Below are 22,911 nucleotides of genomic sequence, written 5' to 3' on the forward strand. Positions count from 1 at the left end.
TGCAGTAGGGAAGCACACTGTATGCTTGTAAAGTTGGCACATCATCTTGCACATTCCAGCTGTAAGGAATTCCGCAGCGTCAAATGATTCAGCTGTGCTGTGTAATACTCTCTGAAGTGTGGGGTTTACCTCATTGGAGTCGATACCGTTGTTGACAGAACAGGTGGTCTGGAAGTACTCCAGCATGCGCTGTTTGAGGCTCTGGGGCAGGTGGTGCACACGGATGAAATCCTTCAGGTCTTTAGTGCGTGTGTGGTAAGAGGACCAGCGTGAGTACATGCGTTGGATGATGGCCGTCACATTGCCAAAGACCAGAGCGTGCATCAACGCTGCCAAAGAAACAATGACACACATGCATGAATGTACATGAGTCCTGAATGACCTAACAAGTCATGGTGTTTTCTCTTGAAAGTTGAACATTAATGTAATTTCAAAATCGTCAACATGACTTTTTTACATGCAGCTTGCAAAAAAATAATAAATGTCTACTGTCCCTGACAAATAGCATTAAAAAATTAAGCTTGAAAATGTTTACAAAAATGTTTTTAAAAATCATTTTTGTTATTGAATGCTGTAAATGATATAGTCATCAGTTAAGAAAAGAGTCATCAATCATAACTGACAAATCACATTATGGAACCTTTCTATTTCTGTAACAATCCAACATGTGTATTTATTTTAGAGGCATTTGCTCTCTGTAAGATCTCTGGTAACACACAGGTGGTGATTGAATGTGTACATACGTGTTGGGGTGCATAACTGGGAATTATTGTATGTTTGGGAAGGGAGCTGAACTACCCCATGGCGAAGGGTGACATTTCACAAAATAAAGGCCATGAATTCTGAATGTGAACAGATGGTGTGACTTCATATCATCCTATTTAATATGTATATTTATATATCCTATTTATTTATTTATTTATTTATTTATTTATATATATATATATATATTTATATTTATATTTATCACCACAGCAGCTTAAGCAGCAAACTTTGCAAAACACAACATTTATGTCACTGCGAAAACTTTTGGCCATGACTGTATATATATATATATATATATATATATATATATATACATATATATATGCAGTATATATATTTATTTATGATGTGATGTTTTTGAGAATATATATGTATATATAAACATATGTAATACAAATATCTACAACAGACCTTTTTTTTCTTGTACAAACTAAAAGTGATTCAACCTTGTTTTTGGTTTCTAAATAAGCAGCAGACACATACAGCCTCCAGTTTTTGGATCCTAATGATAATCCAAATTTGTTCTACCTCCAAATATATCTAAAAATATCTCCTAAACTTCAACCTTTCAGCAAACACACACACCTCCGATGAGCATGGTGCAGATGGAGAAGATCTTCTCTGCGTCTGTGTTGGCAGAGACATTTCCGAAGCCCACGCTGGTCAGGCTGCTGAGGGTGAAGTACAGCGCTGCGATGTAGATGCTCCGAAGAGACGGTCCGCTGCTCAGCGTTCTGTTGACCACTTCCATGCTCACCCCCTCGTATGGAGACTCCAACCGCTTGCTGAGCTCATGCAGCCAACCTGAGAGAGCGAGACAAAGAATAAAGAGTGAGATGTAATTAAAAATCTCACACTGAAATGTGCTTGTGTATCGGATTCATATGTGTCCATATGGTGGAAAATTAGCATGCACTGCAATGGCACATCGGTTAAAGGAACTGTTCATATAAAAATTGTATTTCTGTGATTATTTACTCAACTGTATGACTTTCTTTCTTTTGTGGAAGATAAAAATAGCTTTTTTTTTTAAAGCGGCAAATAAGCACCACAAAAGTGCCATTAAAGTAGTCCATACAACTTGCGTTTTATTTTCTAAGACATATGACAGCTTTGAATAAGGAACAGACTGAAATTTAAGGCATTATTGACAGTTTTCACCTCCAGTGGGCTGTTAACATCTGCAACAGGATCATAGAGATACTTTTCAAAAAATATAACCTTTCCGCAAATTTTATTGGTTAAGATTTGGTTAAGGTTTTGGGGCATGTGTTAAAATTAATCAAATTTTACTAATTAAATATTTTAAACAAAAATGTTATATAACATTTTACATGCACTATCGTTAAAAAGTTTGGGGTTAGTAAGATTTTTTTTTTATGAAAAATGCATTAAAGGATGCATTAAATTGACCAGAAGTGACTGGGAAGACATTTATAATGTTAGCAAAGATTTCTATTTCATATAAATGCTGTTCTTTTGAAATTCCGATTCATCAATGAATCCTCAAAAAAGTATCACAGTTTACAGAAAAACATTAAGCACCACAACTGTTTTTCACACTAAAATGAATAGGAAATGTTTCTTGAGCACCAAATCAGCATATTAGAATGATTTTTGAAGGATCATGTGACACTGAAGACTGGAGTAATGACTGCTAAAAATACAGCTTTGCTATCGCATGAATAAACTACATTTTAAAATATATTAATATAGAAAACAGTCATTTTAAATTCTAATAATAGTTATCTATATTATTTTTATTTACTGTATTTTTGAAATATTAAATGCAGCCTTTGTGAGCATGAGAGACTTTTGAACAGTAGTTTGTCTTTTTTGTGAATTTGGAAAGTAAGTTAAATAAAAGTACCTACATTTATTTAACATAAATTTAAATAGTTTTAGAGATGCCAATTTATTTAGCAATCATAAAAGCAATTGATTGTTTTACCTTTTTAAATTAAATTACTATACTATTATTTTATTATACTATTCTGACCCAAGTTTCAATACCAAAACATAACAGTTGTTCACAGAACTGTATTAACAAAAAAAGTACTATGTAAACTGTAAACACCATGAATAACATACATTCTACACCATAGTATTTCAATCAGATACATTGATGTAACATGGTACTATCAAATTTGTAAATTTTTGCATGGACACATTTTGTACAAGAACTGGTTTTGTGAAAAGCGAAAGGAACATTTTGTGATCCCCAAACAGTTCTTCACTAACAGTCTCCAATTGTTTGGAAAGCAGTTCACACATCGCTTTCTTCATGAAACAATCCTTGTGTTTGATGACAAGGAGGGACCCATTAGTTGCCACACTGTAAAACAGGGTACCAGAGAGGAGATTCCAGCCCAGTGTTGCTATAGTAACTGCCCATCAGAGCAGGCCGGGGGTCAGTGGTCGGATGCCGAGGGAAAGCAGCAGCTTTCCATCAATACTGATCGGGGACCGGGCGGTGGGAACGCTGGTACTTTCACAGTGATCCGTCATTATGGACCAAAGAGCAGCACACTGGGCCTAATTACAGCCCCTCCTGCAGTCAAGACTGTGAGAGAGGCCTGTGGCATGATGTCTGGGTGACTGGTTTGTAGAGAAACCACTCTTTTAATCACTTGGCTGCTTGCTGTCCCTGGTGCATTCTTCCCATCTTCCTCCTTCTCCACTATCACTGTCCATAACACCATCTATCAGTGCCAGGCTTATCGCTCTTCTTCTGTAACTATAAATTCTGCTTTCCATTATCATTTGATGTCTTCATCGCAATCTCTCTGTCTTGCTCCGAACGCATCAGATTTAATCAATTCATATAATGTCCATAATGCAACTTTAACAAATCCAATCCAAGCCGAAATGAAGCATTTCAATCAGATTCAATTACACTTTATTACAGTTAAGAGACCCAGACTTACACCAAATCAATTAAAACACTGTTCAACACTGCTTCGGTTTAATAATTAAAAATGAAATGGATAGTGCATCTCAAAATGAATGTCGTTCATTTTCATGTCATTCCAAACCTGTTTGACTTTCTTTCTTCTGTGTAAACCAAAAAACAAAAACAAAGATGATTTAAAAGTCAATAGGGTCCAAAATAACTTGGACATCACTTTTATTTTATGGACTAGCTAGTTTGAAACAGGGCGTATTAATGGTAACTGGAAAAATGTGCCTGTGGCGACATTTCTGCAAAATGGTATTATGTTGCTTATCGCAATGCTTTCTAAGTAAAATGTACAGTGAGTGGCGCAAAAAGCATGTTCAGTTGTATATGAAACACATGAACGTGAATGTGGAAATGTTTTTGAATAAATCTGGAAATGCTAGATGTTGTACATATCAGAAAGGTTTGGTGAGTGGTGCTAAAAGGTTATTGCTCTATTGTGATAAAAATAACATACCACGACAATACAACCTACCTTAAACCTAGCCGATAGTATTAACAAAAGAAAATGTAAGTTAAAAGCACATTGGCTGAAGCATCAATGCAATTTTAACTTACTTCTGCAACTCTTTGTGCTCTTTTATTTAATGTTGTGACTAGTGTTTCACAGGATACAAACCTGAGCGCAAGTGCAATGCTGTACCAGGTGAGCTACCGAGCAAGTTTACTATGTCAGAAAAGACATACTGCACATATTGAACTGGTTATGTCATGCAAAAGTGTTAGTTTACAAACCATGCACCATGATAAAAGTGTTTTGAAGTCTTAACACAGTACTGTGCAAGGAGCCGCACAGTACTATATTGGTGTTTCTGTTAGTGTTCATTTCAGCTGGAAACAGCAGTGAATCGTATGTAGGTACGTTTTTGGAGTTCTGCTGAATGCAGGTAGAAGCATATTTTTCTAATGAGCCTAAGATTGATCTCATATTCACTATCCTCCTGTCTGTGAATCAAAGAGTACAATTTGTGTGCCAGTCTCACCAATATCCCAGGTGTCTGCGTTGCTCTCCACCTCCTTCTTGCCAATGATGTACCAGATGCAGGCCATCCAGTGAGCCAGCAGTGCAAACATGGACATGAGCAGGGTCAGCACCACCGTACTGTGTTGGGAGTAGCGGTCCATCTTCTGCAGCAGACGCAGAAGTCTCAGCAGGCGTACGGTCTTTAGCAGATGGACCACTGACACCTGGCAGAGGGGAAAGGGGCACACACATTAACAGTCGAGGATTTACTCTGCATGCGAGTGCATTTGAGGGTTATGAAGGGCACATGCCTGTCATGTTAAATGAGTGCAGTAAATCCAAATCAGTTAAAACCTAATTAAACAACGCAACAGGATGGAAGTCCTTAGATTCCATCAATAAATCTTTGCTACTGTGTCGATATTGTAAACCTACAGTATAACCACAGTAAAAATCATCTTCATATAATGAAGATGTATTCACTTTTAGCAAGTGAATACAGAGAGAAAATTTACAATAAAACAGTAAACAAAAACATCTCCTAGCAGATGTTTAGAGGTCACGGATGTCTTGAATAATGGTGTAGCATGCAGGTACGAAAGCTCTGAGACAACTGGGATTAAAATATTTAAGAGATCATCATTAGACTGAGAGACATTTGGGCCAATTATAGTGGTATAAAACATCTTTTCTCTCCTCTTCTCTCCGTCTCAGTCATGCAGAACCGCATTTTCTCAGGTGAAAGGAAATAAACCACCCACTAATAAACAAGACAATAAACCACAAGAAATTGACTGCAGTTGAGGGATATGAACATACAAACAACTGAGAACAAATCAGGCTGCATAAGTATGTGTGTTTTTCAGTGTAACAATCATTATCTTCTTCTCTGGAGGTCTGTGCTCTCCGTCACTGTCATACTGGCAGAGGACAGTCAAATGTATAATTCAGGGTATAAAACTGACATAAATAAAACAGATACCAGCCAAAACATTCGATGGTTTAATTTTAATTCTAAAAACAGCAGTCTGACAGCTGATGATGTAAATGATGCAAGCAATTCAGATACATACAAACTCTTTACATATATCAAGACAATGTTTACGTCAGTACAATATTTACCATCAGAGGTTTATTTAGGATGTTTTTTTCTCCTAGAATTCAATGCAGCGACACCAAAATGAAAATATTTGGAACAAAATCACGTCTTCACGTTTCTGTGAGTGCTGCATAAAGTTAATGGCTCTAACATATGACAGAATTTGTCACAAAGCAGGAAAAAAATATCCCATTTTTATATGGACAAAACATTTTTGTAAAGATAATGTAAAATTCATGATCAGTAAAAAAATACATTGTTTACTTTACATTACTATACTAATATTAATGACTAAAACAACAATAACAATAATGACATGCAAGTACTAGGAACTAAATTTATTCAGTACTGTAATGTAGCTCATCAGTATTTCTCATTCATTTCTCAGTAAATTCACAGAAACATGAAAACTGTAAAACCAAAATAATGGGCAAAAAGTTAATGTTAGACCCTGCAGACATGTTATTCTATATATTCAGCAAGATGGTCACAAAAATGTCCTTTATGTGTAATGTTTTATGTATTAAAGCAGGTTTAAAGCGAATGAGCAAGTGAGAGAGTTTTAAATAGCCCATATCCATAACTACATATTCATTATGACTACATACAAAAAAATAACACTTTTTATTAACCTGAACATGAACTTTCACACATGCAAACTACCAGGTCAGTAACAGATGTGCACACACTGCTATTAGATCAGTTTGTCTAGAGCTTCAGGTGGTAACTAGTTGGCAATATTCATCACAGCCTCTCTTATTATAATCAGACAGACAATCCCTGTGAGAGCCAAGCCTTTCATGTCCCTGCAGCATTAAATAATAATCCACGTTGTAATGGCCACAGTCTTTCACTTGACAATCAAATATTAATAAACATCAGGAGATCATGGTCTCAGAAGTAAAACCAATGAACATTAATGTCATTGAGAAACAAAAAGGATGAACTTAACAGCTGGTTGAAAATTAGATAAGGAGGGTGAAAATGGAGGTGGATAGGGTAAAGCCACGGCAGGGGTTCATATACTGAGCTTTATGTGCTAATGTGTCAATGTGTATTACCAACTAATGCACTCATACTGCTCACAATGTGTAGGTGGCTGAAGAGGGAAAGGGTAATGACAGAGAGTTAAAGGAAAAAAAGGAAAAGGAGAGGAAAGGATAAAGAGTGGAAAGAAAAAAAGAAAGGAAAGAAAAGTAGAGGAAAGGAAAGGAAAAGGAAAAGGAATTGGCCAGGATAGAAAAAGGAAAATTAAAGAGGAAGAAAGGAGTGTAAAGAAAAATGAAAAGGAAAAGAATGTAAATTGGGCAAGGATAGGAGAGTGAAAGAAGAGGATAAAAAGGAAAAGGAATGGAAATTGGTCATGCTATGAAAAGGAAAAGAAAAAAGAGGATAGAAGAGGAAACAGAATGGAAATGAATTAGCCATGACAGGAAAAGGAAATGGAAATAAGAGGAAAGGAGAGGAATAAAATAAATAAATAATCAAAGAGGAAAGGAAAGGAAAGGAAAGGGGAAAGGAACAGGAATCAAACAAGAAAAGGAAATCGGCAGAGGTGTAAAGAGTACCTAAAACCCATACTTGAGTAAAAGTACAGATACCTTACAGTGAAAATTACTCCACTACACGTTACAACGGCCTCTGAATGTGCTGGATGTGCTGCAGTCATGTCCTCATCTCATATAGAAAACACCTCTGATTCACAAATACTTGCTAAGGAACTCGAATTCACATAAAGTAGCCTTGTTGAAAAGTTTGGGGGAGTAAGGGCAAAACGCACAAGATGCAGTACTTTCAGTCACCTGTAATAGGCAGTATCACATATTTTGTAGCAGAGATAAACTTGCGGAAAAGCTAGGTCCATGCAAAATGTAATGTGTAACTGCAACACTCATTTCAAATGTAGTGGAGAAAAGAGTACAGATACTCATTCAAAAATGTAGTGAAGTAAAGAGTAAAAGTTGCTAATATCTTTGATACTCAGTACAACTACAAAGTACCCGAAAAGATACTCAAGTACAGTAACTAATTACATTTACTCCAATACTTTACACCTCTGGAAATCGGAGAGTAGAACAGAGGAGAGTAAATAAAAGAAATATCATTATTTTCTTCGGTTTTGTTTTGGTGGACTTGTGTGTGTGTGTGTGTGTGTATAGTGCAGCTGAAGGGCAGATGTGAAGGGATACCAGAGGAGCAGAGGTGCAGTCTGTAATTGGAGCAGATTTAAGGGAACATCTCAGAGACAACAAGGTCTGTATTACAGTAGCACTCAAGTACAGTCCACTGCATTTCACTCTCCCTCTCTTAATAAGCCTCAGTGGATTTCAAGTGCTCTTTCATTGTTTCACTGTACAGAGGGATGCAGGGTTTCATTACTGCATGTGTCATCACTGTAAGTGTGTGTGTCCAAGTGGCACTGATCGATTCCGCCAGTCTGGATTGGCCAGAAAAGCTGACTGTCTTTTTCTGTGAATTAAAACCAGGAGCCTGTGACTCTTGCTTTAGTAGAGGAGTCGGCAGAGGCAGTGTCAGCCAATTTCAGAGCCTGTTATACATCTTTATTTGTACCTGAACCCAGCATCACTCATTAAAAGTTCTACATCCATGATGTCATCAAAAGGACTTCACGGTCCACCCAATCAGGGTCACTCAGCTGCTCCTAAAAATGTTGTTTTACACTTAAGGAAGTGCAAAACAAATCACTGCACTAAACACAGTGCTGGAGGGGCTAAAAAAAGAAATATCAGAAAGTCTAAAACTGGGCATGACTGTTCAAACAGGCCCAGGTGGAAATATTTTGCATTTTCTACTGTTAACTGGAGGAAGCTCTTCTACAGTAAATGGATTTCAACATAGTCAAATGCACTGAAAGTACCTTACTTTTATACATTTACATATTTGGCAGATGCTTTTATTTAAAGCGACTTACATACATCAGTTCATGCATTCCTGAAATTCATGACCTAGTGTTTTTGCTACAGAAACGCTCTTTCTTGCAAGTACAAGATGCTTTCACAGCATTGCATTTAGGAAGAAGTTAGGCTACTGGTCCCACTTTATATTAAGTGTCCCTAATACCTGTTTACTTACATAGTAACTAGATGTGTACGTATTATGTAACCACAGTGTAAGTACACATTGGTACATACTAGTATCTACAGCTGTAATATTTCTGTAACTACACATATGTAACAACCCTCAGGATGGTTTGTGTAAGAAGTACACAGGTATTAGGGACACTTAATATAAAGTGGGACCAACTACTTTACAGTACCAATGTTTTAACCACAATAATCAATTAAGAAATTTTTTTTTTTTTAACCATAACATGATTTAAAGATTACATAACGGATTACCAAAACTGATCATTTAGCAAATTGCACCTTTCAAAAGAAACTTGGTTGCAAATACGTCTTAATTCCATATAACCAATAAAACACTCTGTAAATGTTGCAAAAAATATGTAAAAACAAACAAAAAACATGTTTTTGTACATTAGTATTTGGTTTATTTTATTTTCCTTTAGTGGCTGACACTGGGTATTTTTTGGCTGATGTTTTATATATATAATTTTTCATGCAAATTTTTCCTATTTTTAATTTAGATAAAAGTGTTAGAGGGCAACAAAAGCGATCTTAAAAAACAAGAATAATTTAATAACACCTGTAATGTAATTTTTCAGAATCGTTCAGATTTCATCATACGTTATAATGTTGTGATGCTTATATACACTTGTGTCAACAAACAGAAGAGGATAACACCGGTAAGTACAGTTCAACAGAGTTTATTGCAAAAAAGCGATGATCACAGGTACGGATGTTCTTGGAGAGTACAGAGCATAGCTGAGCAGATGACTGAAGATGAACCGGTAAGAAGATCAGATAAGGGGCCAGGGAGGTTGATGCACACATGTGAACAACAAGACCAGACACTGAGGAAGGGATGTGATGGTGGCTTTATACCGGGCTTGATTGGTGTTATTGATATAAAGAAAAAAAATTCACAAGCATAGTTGTGCTAGGTTGGTTACTGAAAGAAGTTGTGCTAGGTTGGTTACTGTTAGTTATTTACTAAAAATGCAAGTGATGGGGTGTGTACATGTTTCAAGTTTTCTGCAGGCACAGATTCTGTGTGGATCTGTTTTTTCTGCAAAATCATGTAAATGTAATCCCAAATGCATTTGAAAGCTGTGAAAACAAGTTCCCACAGATTTTTTCCCTGATACATTCATTACATATTTTTTAATATGTGCATTACTCACCACGCTGACTTTAAAGGCGTAAAGGAGATCAAAGGGCAGAGCGGCAACCAGGTCGATGATGAACCAGGTGGTCATGTAATGGATGCAGATCTGCCGCGCATCGAAGATCACCTGCCCCGACTTACTCACGTACGTAGTACGGAAACTGAACACGATGTCTGGCCAAGCAACAGAGAGAGTAGAGTCAGCGTCTTCACAAAATACTCCATCAGCATAATCTCAACGAACGACAGTGTGTATATTGAACCATTTATAACAGCAAAAATGCTTTTCTGCCAGCTATATATCAAGTGGGTTGTTATTGCAGACTAACAATAGGAAAATGAAAAATTAATGCGCTGTCACCAAATCTGAACACCAGGCATTCTAAATAGAGGCATTATCAGGGTCACAAAGCCAAAGCAAAGTTCAGGAGCAATGTTAAAATATATATGTATTATAGGTCATCCTGCTATTTTATTACACTCAAATGAAATCAATAACACACATGTTTCATTCATATTTAAATCATATGGGATCCTTTATTTTTAAAATGTGAACAATCTATCAACAAAAACATCCATTTAAGCTAATCTTAACAAAGATGCAGGAAAAATAAATAGTGCAATTTGAGGAGCACAGCATGTGTGCTTCTTGAAAGAGTTCAGGTAAAACAGTCATAGAGAGAAACTAAAATGTCAAATGTCTTACAAAAAGAATACTGTTTGTTTCTGTAAAAATTGACCTTTTAATTCCTAGAATGCAATAAATTTTTTTCTGAATGGAAGGACACTGAAGGAGAAAGATGTTGCCTTGTGGCAACGCTGTACCACAGAGGGTTAATGGAAGATGTCAGAGCCTGAAACTGATTTAAAGACCTGCTTACAATCATGTGTAAAGACACACATGTGACAGAACAAAGATAACGTCGTAAATCATAATCAGGCTCACAATGAAAAACATAGTATGTAATTGACCAATTAAATATAATGTCAAAGATCAAAATTGGATTCTCTTACCAATGATGAAAAGAATCTCGACGGCAATGTCAGTGACAGTGGTGCTACGTGTCAAGTCTTGATCCCCAATAAAACAAACGTTATACGGCACTGTCACAGCGACATAGAATGTAGCCAGAAGGATCAGCCAATCCCAGCCCGCTTTGAAGGTGCTGAAGTGAAGAAGAATGAACTTGGACTTCTTGGCATCAGCGACTTTATATTCAGGAAGAGCGGGTGGATCACCAAAAACATTCTATAAAGAGGGAGGACAATTATGGTGAAGTCACTGGTTCTGTTTTGTCTTTCAGTTTCTGTATTATGTCCTCAGTATTTGAACGGTCTCACCTTGTTAAGTTTGATTTTATTTTGTTTTTGACGGTTATGCAGGTGTCCTGAAATATGGTAGAGAACTGTGCTAGATCGCAGCCGTGTGGAGCCGAACGGAGGAGACCCGGCCTTCACCTTCTCACGGCGGCACTCTGAGGAAAGGTTGGACTGTTGTTACGAAAGTCAAGGGCAATGTGGGATACAATTCATCAAGAAACAAAAACACACTGCACAAAATAAATTCCATTCATTCGTAAAGACACCAACACCAGAGGACACAGCAGGCAAATCCCTGTGGTACTGAGGTTGTTATATATCATGTTTTTGCATTTCTTTTTACTTTTTACTTATTTTAAAAGAAAATAAGCAAAATTAATAAAATAAAAACATAAATAAAATAAAATACCACCTAAACAACTCAACCTTTGTAGCATTACAGTGACCAGAGCTGGTTTTGGTAAAGTACTCGAAATAACAAAAAAAAGACATGGTCAAGTAACTAATAAAACATATAAACCATCATATTCTAACATCTTGAATTCCTGCTCCAAAAATGTTATATACCCACAAAAAAATAATTGCATCGGTGAATGAAAGTGTATAATTCAGAGTGTTTTTTTTTGTTGTTGCTTTGTGAAGAAAAATATTTTTCATCAATACTTCCATGTATCGAGGGCGGTTTTAGTCAAAGTGGCCTGTTTTTCTTCTGCCCTCCATGCTGCTGTTACACAAAAGCTGATGTGAAACAAGAATAACTTCCTTTCTGCTCGTGACCTACTTTACACCAGTGGTTTCCGCCAGTTGGGGCTCTGCTGGCAGAATGTTTTCACTCCCATATTGAACACATTTGTTTCAACTGATCAAGTGACTGCTAAATACTGAAGTAGGTTCATTTGATTTACTCTTTGAATGTCTTGAACTAAACCAGTAAGTCAAAGGGACACCCTACACTGGAAATGAAAGTCCACATGAAATGGTTTGACAAATTCAGGTTCCTTTCCTGTGTTGATGCATTTCCTACTGAAGCACAGAAGTATTATAGTGTAGATTGTTTTATAAAGCCAAACCACATCTGAAAATCCAAAACTTTGCTGCTGAAAATAACAAAACACACACACACACACACACACACAAAACAACAACACTATTACTACAACATGAACAACCAAACCTTCAATCTGAAACCCTGAAACTTTGCTGCTAAATTGCTGAAAATAAAATAAAATTTGCTGAAATCAGCTCTAACAAAAACGTCGCTGAAAATATGACGAGCTCAATGAACAATACTTCATTCTCCACTGAAAACACTTTGGAGAAAATAAGAATGAATCCTTGTTTACATTTGCATTATTTTTCTTTTCCATTCAACATACAGTTAGTTCTGTGTTAGTTCTTGTTGGTAGCAAAAATAAAAATGAAACAGTCAAAAAGTGTCAACAGAAGTATTGTAGTGCAATGGATACACTGTTAGAGACAGAGACAAAAACATATGAAATGTGTGGAGTCTCTGTGTGGATATTGACCAGTAGTGTGTGTGTGTGTGTGTGTGTGTGTGTGTACAAATGTGTAGCATTTTTAAATCAGCCAGTTGAAGAAACAAGCAGACAGCCAGGCTGCCAGTCTCAATTGCCAAGGGCAACAGGGGAAAAATGTCACTCATTGCAACCCTGCCGAACAAGGTACCAAGGGAAACCAAATCAGGAGTAGGAAAAGGACTGAAGGGATGGAGCGATAGACAGAGAAAGAAACATGGATTGAGAAAGAGAGAGAGATGAAGGGCTAGGAAGTGAGAGAGTAAGCTGGGAAGCTGGTTATTAGAGAGGGATAGAGATCACTTCAGCCTGCAGGGCTGGAGGAGGAGAGGGGCGACAGAAACTCATCCATAAAAGGGTGCAGTCAGCAGGGAGACCAGCGGCATAACACTTATTATAGATCCTAATAAATGTACTCCCAATTTACTAGCAGCATAGGTCACGTGAAACACAGAGGAGGAGGGAGAGAGAAAAAGGAACAAAAGGCAAAAGTGTGAAAAGAAAAAAAAGACGAGGACAGACACAGTTGCACTGGGATTCCCTGCTCCACAGTTTCCTTTGGTGCTTGAGGCCAATATCTGGCTTCTCAGTCACACAATAAACAGACAGTTTTTCATCCTGCTTCACCTTAATAAGACTAGCACAAAAAAGGGATCATATGAGGGTTTTTCTTACACTATTGACACATTTGGCCCTGAGGACTTAGAAAATAAAATCCCTTAAAATATTTTTTTTTTCTTTTATTTGTCTAGTAACAACATTCAACCATGTACATGCGCTGCTCACACCAAGGCAAAAGGCAGTAACGACCACATTATATATAATATTTGGATGCTGATCACCATTTACAAAATCATTAGTAACACCTGTATAAAACCTAGTGATCACGGGCTGTCTCATATACTATAACACACAGTAATGTGACTGTATTCATTTTTTTCTGATCGTAACAACCAGACAAAACATGTGAGTGGATATCATTTTGCAACCAATTTATTTGCAGTGTTTACTAACGTTAAAAAATGCAAGACATACTTGGCCTATTGCTTTTACACCGAACTGAATGAAAATAGCCTAAACTAAACTAAAAGGACGACTTGTGTATTGATGTGAACGCCAGCAAGAAGAAATAATACTCAGAATGCTTGTGGATTAAACATCTCCGATGACGTTCTTTGCCATGAATTCTATCGGGTTACAAGAAAAGGTAGGATATGGATTTAATTGCGACTCTACTGTGTGTGATGTGCTACGTTGTCACGGCATTCGAGTCCCACACGTGTGCAGAAGTGGGCAGACCCAGTCTAACGGGCTGGCACTGAGAGAATAATCTGCATTATAAAAAAGAAAAAAAAAGTTTAAAGATTATTTACGATTAATTATTGTTGCCAAGTTATCTAGTCTTTGCTTGTTTACAGTGCTTTGTTATATGGAGCCAGTTTGGTAGATCGTGATCTACAGTGGGTACGGAAAGTATTCAGACCCCCTTAAATTTTTCACTCTTTGTTATATTGCAGCCATTTGCTAAAATCATTTAAGTTAATTTTTTTTCCTCATTAATGTACACACAGCACCCCATACTGACAGAAAAACACAGAATCGTTGACATTTTTGCAGATTTATTAAAAAAGAAAAACTAAAATTTAAGGGGGTCTGAATACTTTCCGTACCCACTGTATCTAATTCGTTTGTCTAAAAAATTGCAGACTGATGTATGAAATAACACAAGCTACACCGTAATTTAAACGCGGCAGACTTTAATTCACAGAAAAACAAAGGCAGATTACTGTATAACTCCAGGCCGGCACTGTAACTTCATACTGACGCACGGCTAAACAAAGGCAGAGTACCGTAACTCAATTTGAGCGTTCCAAAACAAAGTCAAAGAGCGGTAACTGGTAATATACGGTTTTCTGCCTTGGTTTCTCCTGGGCTTTTCGAAGTTACTGTTAAGATAACCCAGTATTTTCTACAAAAATAAAAAAATGGACTCAAGATACTTATCCACATGATAAAGGAGGTCTTGAATGTCCCAAAAATATCAATAACTCATTTTCGACCAAATACGAAGTTACAGTCTTTTGCCTTTGCATGGCAGTATGGTACACCACTCTTTCTATGGTAACCAAGTACATTAACTTTTGATAAAATATTATTAGTGAAAAATTAGTGTGGGTTGTGATGGAAATGTCACCACATGTCAACGTCATAATTTCTGCAAAATTTTGGCTATTATTTTTTCCATAATAAACAATAAAATGATTTATGTTTATTTCTCTCTTTGTTTAGGTTTTCCTATTTTTTTTATTGATTAATAATTTATATTTAATAGTAAAAAAATAATGAATATTTTTATGACACGTTTTCATATTTTTAGATTTAAAGTCTGGGTCTGGTACATGTTTAAAACAAAAATAAATGATGAAGTCACAGTAAAAAAAAAAAAAAAAAAGTTGATTTAATAAAAATCAACCCCTAGGACATTACGGCCCAATCCCAATTCTTAGCCCTTCCCCTTTCCCCTACCCCTCCGTTTCGCGCGTTCACGTGAAGGGGTAGGAGTGTCTCAATTCTCTTTTGGTTGGAGGGGTAGGGGTAGGGGAAAGGCCAGACAGCCCTTCAAAGAAGATTTTTCGGGACCACACTTCAAACGAAGGGGTATGAATTATCTCACCGTAAACCGGCTTCAGGGGCAACATGGCTGCCCGAGCGAACAAGACACATAAATGTAAGCATTTTTGGCATTAATAAAGATTTTAACGAAAAGTAATCAGTTGTTTTATGTTACATTCAATCATGAGTTCATATTTACGGTCATGTTACTCAAAGAAATGTTTGCAAAAAATCGCTAATATTTGGGAAGGGGTAGGCGGAGGGGTAGGGGAAGGGGAAGGGGTATAAAATAGAATTGGGATTGGGCCTAAATTGGACCTAGTGGAAGAGACATCTATGAATATTATTTCAGAGAAAAAAAATCATGAATATCTTGTCATCCAGAAAATTCATGTACACACACATACACCATCCACCCCAGTCAAGTCAAGTCACCTTTATTAATATAGCTCTTTATACAATACAGATTGTGTCAAAGCAGCTTTACAGTATTAAACATACTAACCTTCTTTCTTCTCCTCAAGTACAGATTTGGCTTTAGTGTCAGTAACGTCTTTAAAAGAAGCGAGGAAGAGGACCACATCTCCTTTCTCATTCTTGATAGGCACAATATCCAGCAGACACCAGAACACACTACCTGCAGTAGAATTGAGAGGCAAGATATATAAACACACACAAATATGCAGTCTTATACACGTTTGCAAGAGGACATTCACACTGTAAAACGTGACAATGAAGGGCAAGTTCTCTGCCCTTTTTAATTGGATATTCTGTGTCACTTCTTATGTTACATTATAGAAGTAAAATGAGTTGCAATTCACACTGACTTTAAATAGAATTTCTGCACTGAATAAAACTAGTTAATTTAGTTGTTACCACAGGAAGCACATTTTTAGCTTACTTGGCAAAACATTACTTCCAGTCTATTTAAAGTGTTATAAAACCTGAAACAAAACAAGACCAGCACATCCAAAAAGAGCAGCACCATTATGGTATCCAATTCCCACGTAGGTGTGTGCGTGAATGCTTGTTTGTCTGTGTGTTTTGAGTGGTGTGGGTGTATGTGTGCGACAGGGCATTTATATGTGTGCTTAGCAATGTGTGTGTGTGTGTGTCTGTCTGTGTGTTTCTCTCTCCACCAGTAGCCGTTACTGGAAGCCTCTGGGGGAATTCCGTCTGATTGCTCACAGCTGGAGAAGTCTTTGTCAAATCTCTCATTTCCTCATGAAAAAGCCTCACCATTATGGAGAAGAAAAAGGGGATGAAATAATAACGCTCTCTAGAACAAGTGTGCTGGAGATGTTCCATTCAATATAGAACAAAGGGGGAGAGGAGAATCAGCACATGGAAAAGGTACAGGGAGGTGTTAAAATGCCACAGCATCATTTGAAGACCTTGGCAAACCGAATACAAATATTATTAAAATATAATATAATATATAATAATATGCAAGAATAATAAATTATACAAATATTATCATTGCTACTATCTAATGCCCTTTGTATACAGTACACTTACAGACATGTATTGTGGTGGTATTTATAAACCATGATGTGTACATAGTACTTAAATATTCTTCAATGAACACTATGGCACCACTATGCTACCTGCTCAAAAAACTGTAATTACTTTTTTAGTAATTAATCCAGTGAAAGAAGAAGGATTTCTATTTTGATTAATCTCCAATCTCAAAATGTAACATTTCAGAGCCCCTTGAATAGAAGAATAAAGTGCAAAAGGGAGTGAGATATACTATATTAAGGGAAATTACAGGATGGGTTGACAGGATGGTTTAGTATGAATCTTTCTCAGTGTCGTCGTAAATTCCACAAATAAACTTGCACACCTGCTGGACTTTAGTTTGTAATCCGACTTTAGAGTCTCTCTGGTGCTTTTGGCCAACCAACTCTAATAAAACCATCTGCTTCTAACAATGGCTAGAGATTTCACTTTGTTAAGGTGTGTTGTAATACCTCCATGTGCTATTACTAGTGATGGATCACACAACTTTCCATGTATTATTACTGGTCTCCTTTTAACTGCTGCTAATAGCTTTACAGTGATGGCAAAATACCCAAGATCACTGCAAATGAAACTCAACCTGCCTAAGTCAGACACTAAACATCTAGCATTTGCCAAAATGCATTACGTTGAGTGTATTTACATGTACAACAAGTTTTGCAGCAACACCACCAAGCAAAATGCATTATCCAATATTTTTTTCTTCTCACCAATCTTTTTGTAGAACATTATCTCCTCCTTGAACTCGCTACGTTCCTCGAATGCAGAGTCCACGTGAAGAATGATGTGCTCGCTAGTCTCTGGCCCATACAGAAATTTGCATGAGCAGCTCTGCTGCATGACCTCGGTTCGGGCAAATCCAGTAAGCTCACAGAATCCATCCGAGCAGTACACGATCGGGAAGCCTTTGGACACTTGTGCATTGGCCAGGATGAAGTTGCTGTCTAGTAGAAACACAAACATCAAGCAAAAATTTTAGCCTAATAATGTTTATTGTTACTGGTTATTCCTTATTAAATTTTAACAAGATGCTCCCATAGGATTTTAGTTTGCCGTTTTGCCACATAAATGTCTTGTTATCAGCAAGGGGACAAATCAGGTGCAAAGATGCCTTGCTATGTTCACTATACCACAGTTTTCACCTCCTGTTAAAGGGGTCATATGACGTTGCTAAAAATAACATTATTTTGTGTATTTGGTGTAATGAAATGTGTTTATGCGGTTTAAGGTTCGAAACACATTATTTTCCACATACTGTACATTATTGCTTCTCCTCTATGCCCCGCCTTTCTGAAACGTGTCGATTTTTACAAAGCTCATCGGTCTGAAAAGCGAGGTGTGCTCTGATTGGCCAGCTATCCAGTGCGTTGTGATTGGCCGAATACCTCAAGCGTGTGACGGAAATGTTACGCTCCTTACCATACTGTGATGCTGTCTCCCGGAGCGACGAGACAAAACCAATAAAACCCATTACAAACAAGGCATTTGTTGCATCCAGTGGGGACATAATTACTGATTATAATGACTTATACTGTCTTTTTACGTGTTGCGTTGCATATCACGCCGCGCAAACATAAAACCATGTTTGCATTTGTGACCGGAGAAAGGACAAACAACAAGCGCTACTCTACACTGCTCAAAATTCACATTTGATTAGTCAGTGGCAAATTCTTTAAATATAAAAACGTACTTACAGGCTGTGAGTCAGAAACGCCAGACTGTCTTTGCAAAGTTGGAATTGCCTCACTTTATAGAAACAGCCTTGTAGGCTACTCTCCCATGAAATAGTCCTCCATAAAATGCGCTGCACACACTCAAATATTTGCGTTGCACTGTTCTGGAACAGTCTTGTAAATACAACTTAACCACTGATTTCTAGTTGTGTCCTATTTTGGAAGGCCAAAGTAGTTTCGCTTTCACAACGAAACACACAGCGTCTCCACGATATGGCGGTGGCGGTAACAATACTACAGCAAGAATCAAAGTTACCTATTTCTTTGCATGAACATTTGGGTGGCATTATGCAAATCTTCCCACACAGTGACGTAGACGTGGTGGCGTGTTTAAACGAGGCGTTTTAGGAGGGCGTGGACAAGTCTTAACTTTTATAAAGAATATCTCTTTGGGTTTGAGACTTTAGTCTTTGCAACTTTAGGGATCTTATCTATTCACGAACAGCTTGTAACACTCCAAAGAGAAATGTAAACTTGAAATCGCATCATATGACCCCTTTAACTTTTACCTTTAATCTCTTGAAACAGAAATTCAAGTGAAACTGAAGTTGATGCAGCTTGGTTGAGCAATCTGAGCATAAACAACTGAATGCTTGAAATTGATGCTGATTATACAAAAATGCGTCTGTCCATCAATTTCCATAACCCCCGTAATGGCAAAGCTGAATTTTCAGGAGCTATTATTCAGCCATTACAGTCTTCAGTGTCACATAATTCAGCAGAAATTATTCTAATACTGATTTGATCTAACACTGATCAAAAAGTTGAGTAAATAAGCTTTAGTTGATCTGTTTAGTTGTAATGCTTGAATATGCTTTTCAGTAAACTCATGTAATTGGTTAATTCAGTTTTATGTTTTATGAACTATTAAAGGCTTCACTGGACCATATGTTTTTGTCTTAAGCATTGCAAGTCACATGACCTTGCATGACATGTCTTAGAAAGCTTCAACTGCTCTTCATGTGAAAGGCTTTGTTTTGATTTCATTACATAACCAATTTCCTGCCTGGATAATTTTTTTGCATTCTATCTTAGTGCTGAGCGGTATACCGGTTCATACCGAATACCGGTGTTTATTTTTGCTATGATATGAATTTTTAAAATACCGCAATACCGGTGTATGTCGCTTAAACAACGTTCAGAACGCGACACTGTTTGAAAGGGGTCCCTTTTCACTGTTGCACTGTGGTGAGGGAACAGCTGTATGTGTTACTAAGCGTGAAAGTTCCGAAACTGAAGCTGTAGAACTAATAGAACGTGATGACACAGAAGAGCTCATCCACAATATCCACATTGACCGCCACAAACATCCACCGCCCCCTGCCAGCAGCTCCCGCGTGTCACACACACACACGAGCGCGACTTTAGCACTAGACTTAGCAACTTTCAGACCCTTTTAGTGGCTTTTTTCCATAGAATATTCATACTGACACAGACGATGCCGCGATTATAAATGAGAGTGACTCCTGGTTAACATGTATTCAAAGGGGTCTTGTTTAGTCACTATTTAGTGTGGTATTTTTTGACAATATTCACTCATCATGACAGTAAAATAGGGCATTCTAAGTCAATATACTGCAGTATTTACTCTCTCAATCAGTAGAAAATATGGTTAACACCCGGTCATGCATGAAAGAAAAAATAACGTCATGTACCATGAAACCGGTATAATTATAAACCGTGATATAAATTTTTGGTCATACCGCCCAGCACTATTCTATCTTATTTTATTGTTTTACCCTGTCATTGTGTCAAAGCAGATTAATAGCATCCACGCATCATAAATGAATACAACAACAATGCTTTGTAAATGTCTCTCGAAGGACAGCTCGCGACCCTCATCCCTGAATCCCCAGACTAACACGCACAAGCATTATTAAGCACTGCCATTTATGAGAAGAGTTCACGTGGCGAGAAGACAGACGTTTGGTGCTGAACGACTTTACTGTGACTTTTTCTGCTCACATAAGCAAAAGTAAAGTTAGACTCTCATTTATAACATTGTATGTGTTGGGAGGTCAGACCCAGAGAGATATGAGAAGAGGGACAATGAGAGAGAAATAACACCAAAAAAAGAACATTTAAATGGCATGGTAAAGAATGATGCTGAGAGAGACAGAAAGAGAGTGAGAAAGCAAAGGAAAAGGTGAAAGAATACAGAGGAGGAGAGTAAAGAAAAGAGTAACAATTCATATGTGCTGACGGGCCCCAGAAGAATGGACTGTGGAACGTTCTTTATGGATGCATATTGGCACCATATCAATCACTGACCAATATTGCTAATAATCAAGCACTAACTTAATGGGATTTTCTTAAAGGGCGCATTCTCTCTAAAGACAATTCCTCCACACACAAAAATGAAAATTCTGTCATCATTAAATCATCCACATGTTGTTCCAAACCTGTATGACTTTCTTTCTTCTGTGGAGCACAAAAGAAGATATTTTGAATAATGTTTTGGTTCCCTTTGTACAGACAAAAAATACAACTGAAGTCAATAGGAGCCAAAAATGTTTGGTTATTGTCACTAATCCGGTCCATGCACTTCCGTTCGCTCCCCACCTGAGATCACCCGCTCACTACTATGGACTCTTGCACCACACTACTGTTGCACTTCACCCGGACTACAGTTCCCATCATCCATTGCACTGATTACACACACACAGCTGAATGCACTGATTACACACACACAGCTGAATCCAATCAGACATGCTACATAAGCCATGGGCTTCCTCTCTCTCACTGCCGAGTATTGCATAGCATTTCTCGCTAGTCAGTGATAGCTACGTTATGGAGCCATTTCGTTAGCCATTGTTTATTTCCAAGTCCTAGTCTTAGGCTAGTTTTGCCTTGCCTGTTTTCCGGTCCTTTGACTATTGCTCGTATTTATAGATTACCCCTTTTGTCAAGCCCTCTGGATTACGTTCGCCGATCGATGACCCACGCCTCCCCTATGGATCCGCACGTCTCACGTCTCTGTCGCTCCGTAACAGATATCAACATTCTTAAAAATGTTTATTTGTGTTCAGCAGAAGAAAGTCATACAGGTTTGGAATGGTATGTGGGTGAGTTGTAACAATAACAATAGCAAAGACACACAAGCTCACCAGTATAAAACCTCAAGTAATCAATATATTAATTTGATATGACTCTCTGAGCTCTATTTTCTATCTCTATCTACAGCATCCCAGAGATTCCACCTGTACTATTAGGAACACTAAATAAAAGCAGTATACTTTTTTTGTATGCTAAATTAAAAGTAGTCCAAATGCATAATATTGTCCATTTAATTAATTATCTGGCATAACTATAATTAATTAAAATAATTATGTCCTTATCTATATTTTTTTTAATAACAGAAATTCAATAACAGAATTAAACTGAAGATTTTTTCAATGGATCAAACCAACAATGTCAAAAAGTGATTTAAAAAAATAAACTTCCCCATCTTAATTTTAGCAAATACATTATAAGCAGACACAATTTATAACATATAACACTATTACTGCTAGTTTTTAGTCAGTTAGTTGTGTAGTTAGTTTTTTTTTTTTTAATATGTCACCACATATGTAAGAGACATGATAGAGAAACATGATATAACTTGACCAGTGACAGTCATCTAATAGGCAGTCATTGCTGTAGTTTTAACATTATTACGAGAACATAAAAGATCACAATCTCTACGATTCGCCTGAAAAGTAGATCGTATAGATGTCTTGAAGATTGATCATGGTGTAAAATCATCAGATCGCCCACCCCTAGCTACCATTATAGTATTTATTACAACTTTGAATTAATTTCTCATATTTCCTTTTTCATTTCAATTTCAGTTAAAGTTTTGTATTTTTTGTCTCTATAAACTGTATATGTGACCCTGGACCACAAAACCAGTCTTAAAGGGTTAGTTCACCCGAAAATGAAAATTAGGCTGTTTTTTACTCACCCCCGATGCATCCTAGGTGTATATGACTTTCTTCTTTCAGACGAATCCAGTTTGTACTTCTAATTAGTGATCGTTGTTTTGTTTTGATCTCTCCGCGTGCGTCACTTCTGAGCGGTGCATGCGCGAAGCTGACCTTATACGTCATTCCCCCGGAACTGCTTCCGTTTACAACAGTGAGCGCAAGCTAGATTCAAGTGATTATTACGTTTTG

General features: G+C 37.2%; 1 protein-coding gene across 1 annotated transcript in view; it reads right to left on the bottom strand.

Moving 5' to 3' along the window:
• Positions 1 to 22,911, bottom strand: part of kcnh8 (potassium voltage-gated channel, subfamily H (eag-related), member 8) — a 45,496-nt gene that overhangs the window by 12,887 nt on the left and 9,698 nt on the right. The window contains exons 2-9 of the mRNA XM_016485959.1: positions 17,735 to 17,968; positions 16,009 to 16,140; positions 11,377 to 11,510; positions 11,050 to 11,284; positions 10,052 to 10,209; positions 4,708 to 4,912; positions 1,351 to 1,569; positions 130 to 329 (exon numbers count right to left, since the gene is read on the bottom strand). Coding sequence (XP_016341445.1) covers positions 130 to 329; positions 1,351 to 1,569; positions 4,708 to 4,912; positions 10,052 to 10,209; positions 11,050 to 11,284; positions 11,377 to 11,510; positions 16,009 to 16,140; positions 17,735 to 17,968 — 1,517 coding nt within the window. The remainder of the gene's footprint in view (positions 1 to 129; positions 330 to 1,350; positions 1,570 to 4,707; positions 4,913 to 10,051; positions 10,210 to 11,049; positions 11,285 to 11,376; positions 11,511 to 16,008; positions 16,141 to 17,734; positions 17,969 to 22,911) is intronic.

The sequence above is a fragment of the Sinocyclocheilus anshuiensis genome, unplaced genomic scaffold, assembly GCF_001515605.1.
Source record: "Sinocyclocheilus anshuiensis isolate Anshui unplaced genomic scaffold, SAMN03320099.WGS_v1.1 scaffold209, whole genome shotgun sequence".
Lineage (NCBI taxonomy): Eukaryota > Metazoa > Chordata > Actinopteri > Cypriniformes > Cyprinidae > Sinocyclocheilus > Sinocyclocheilus anshuiensis.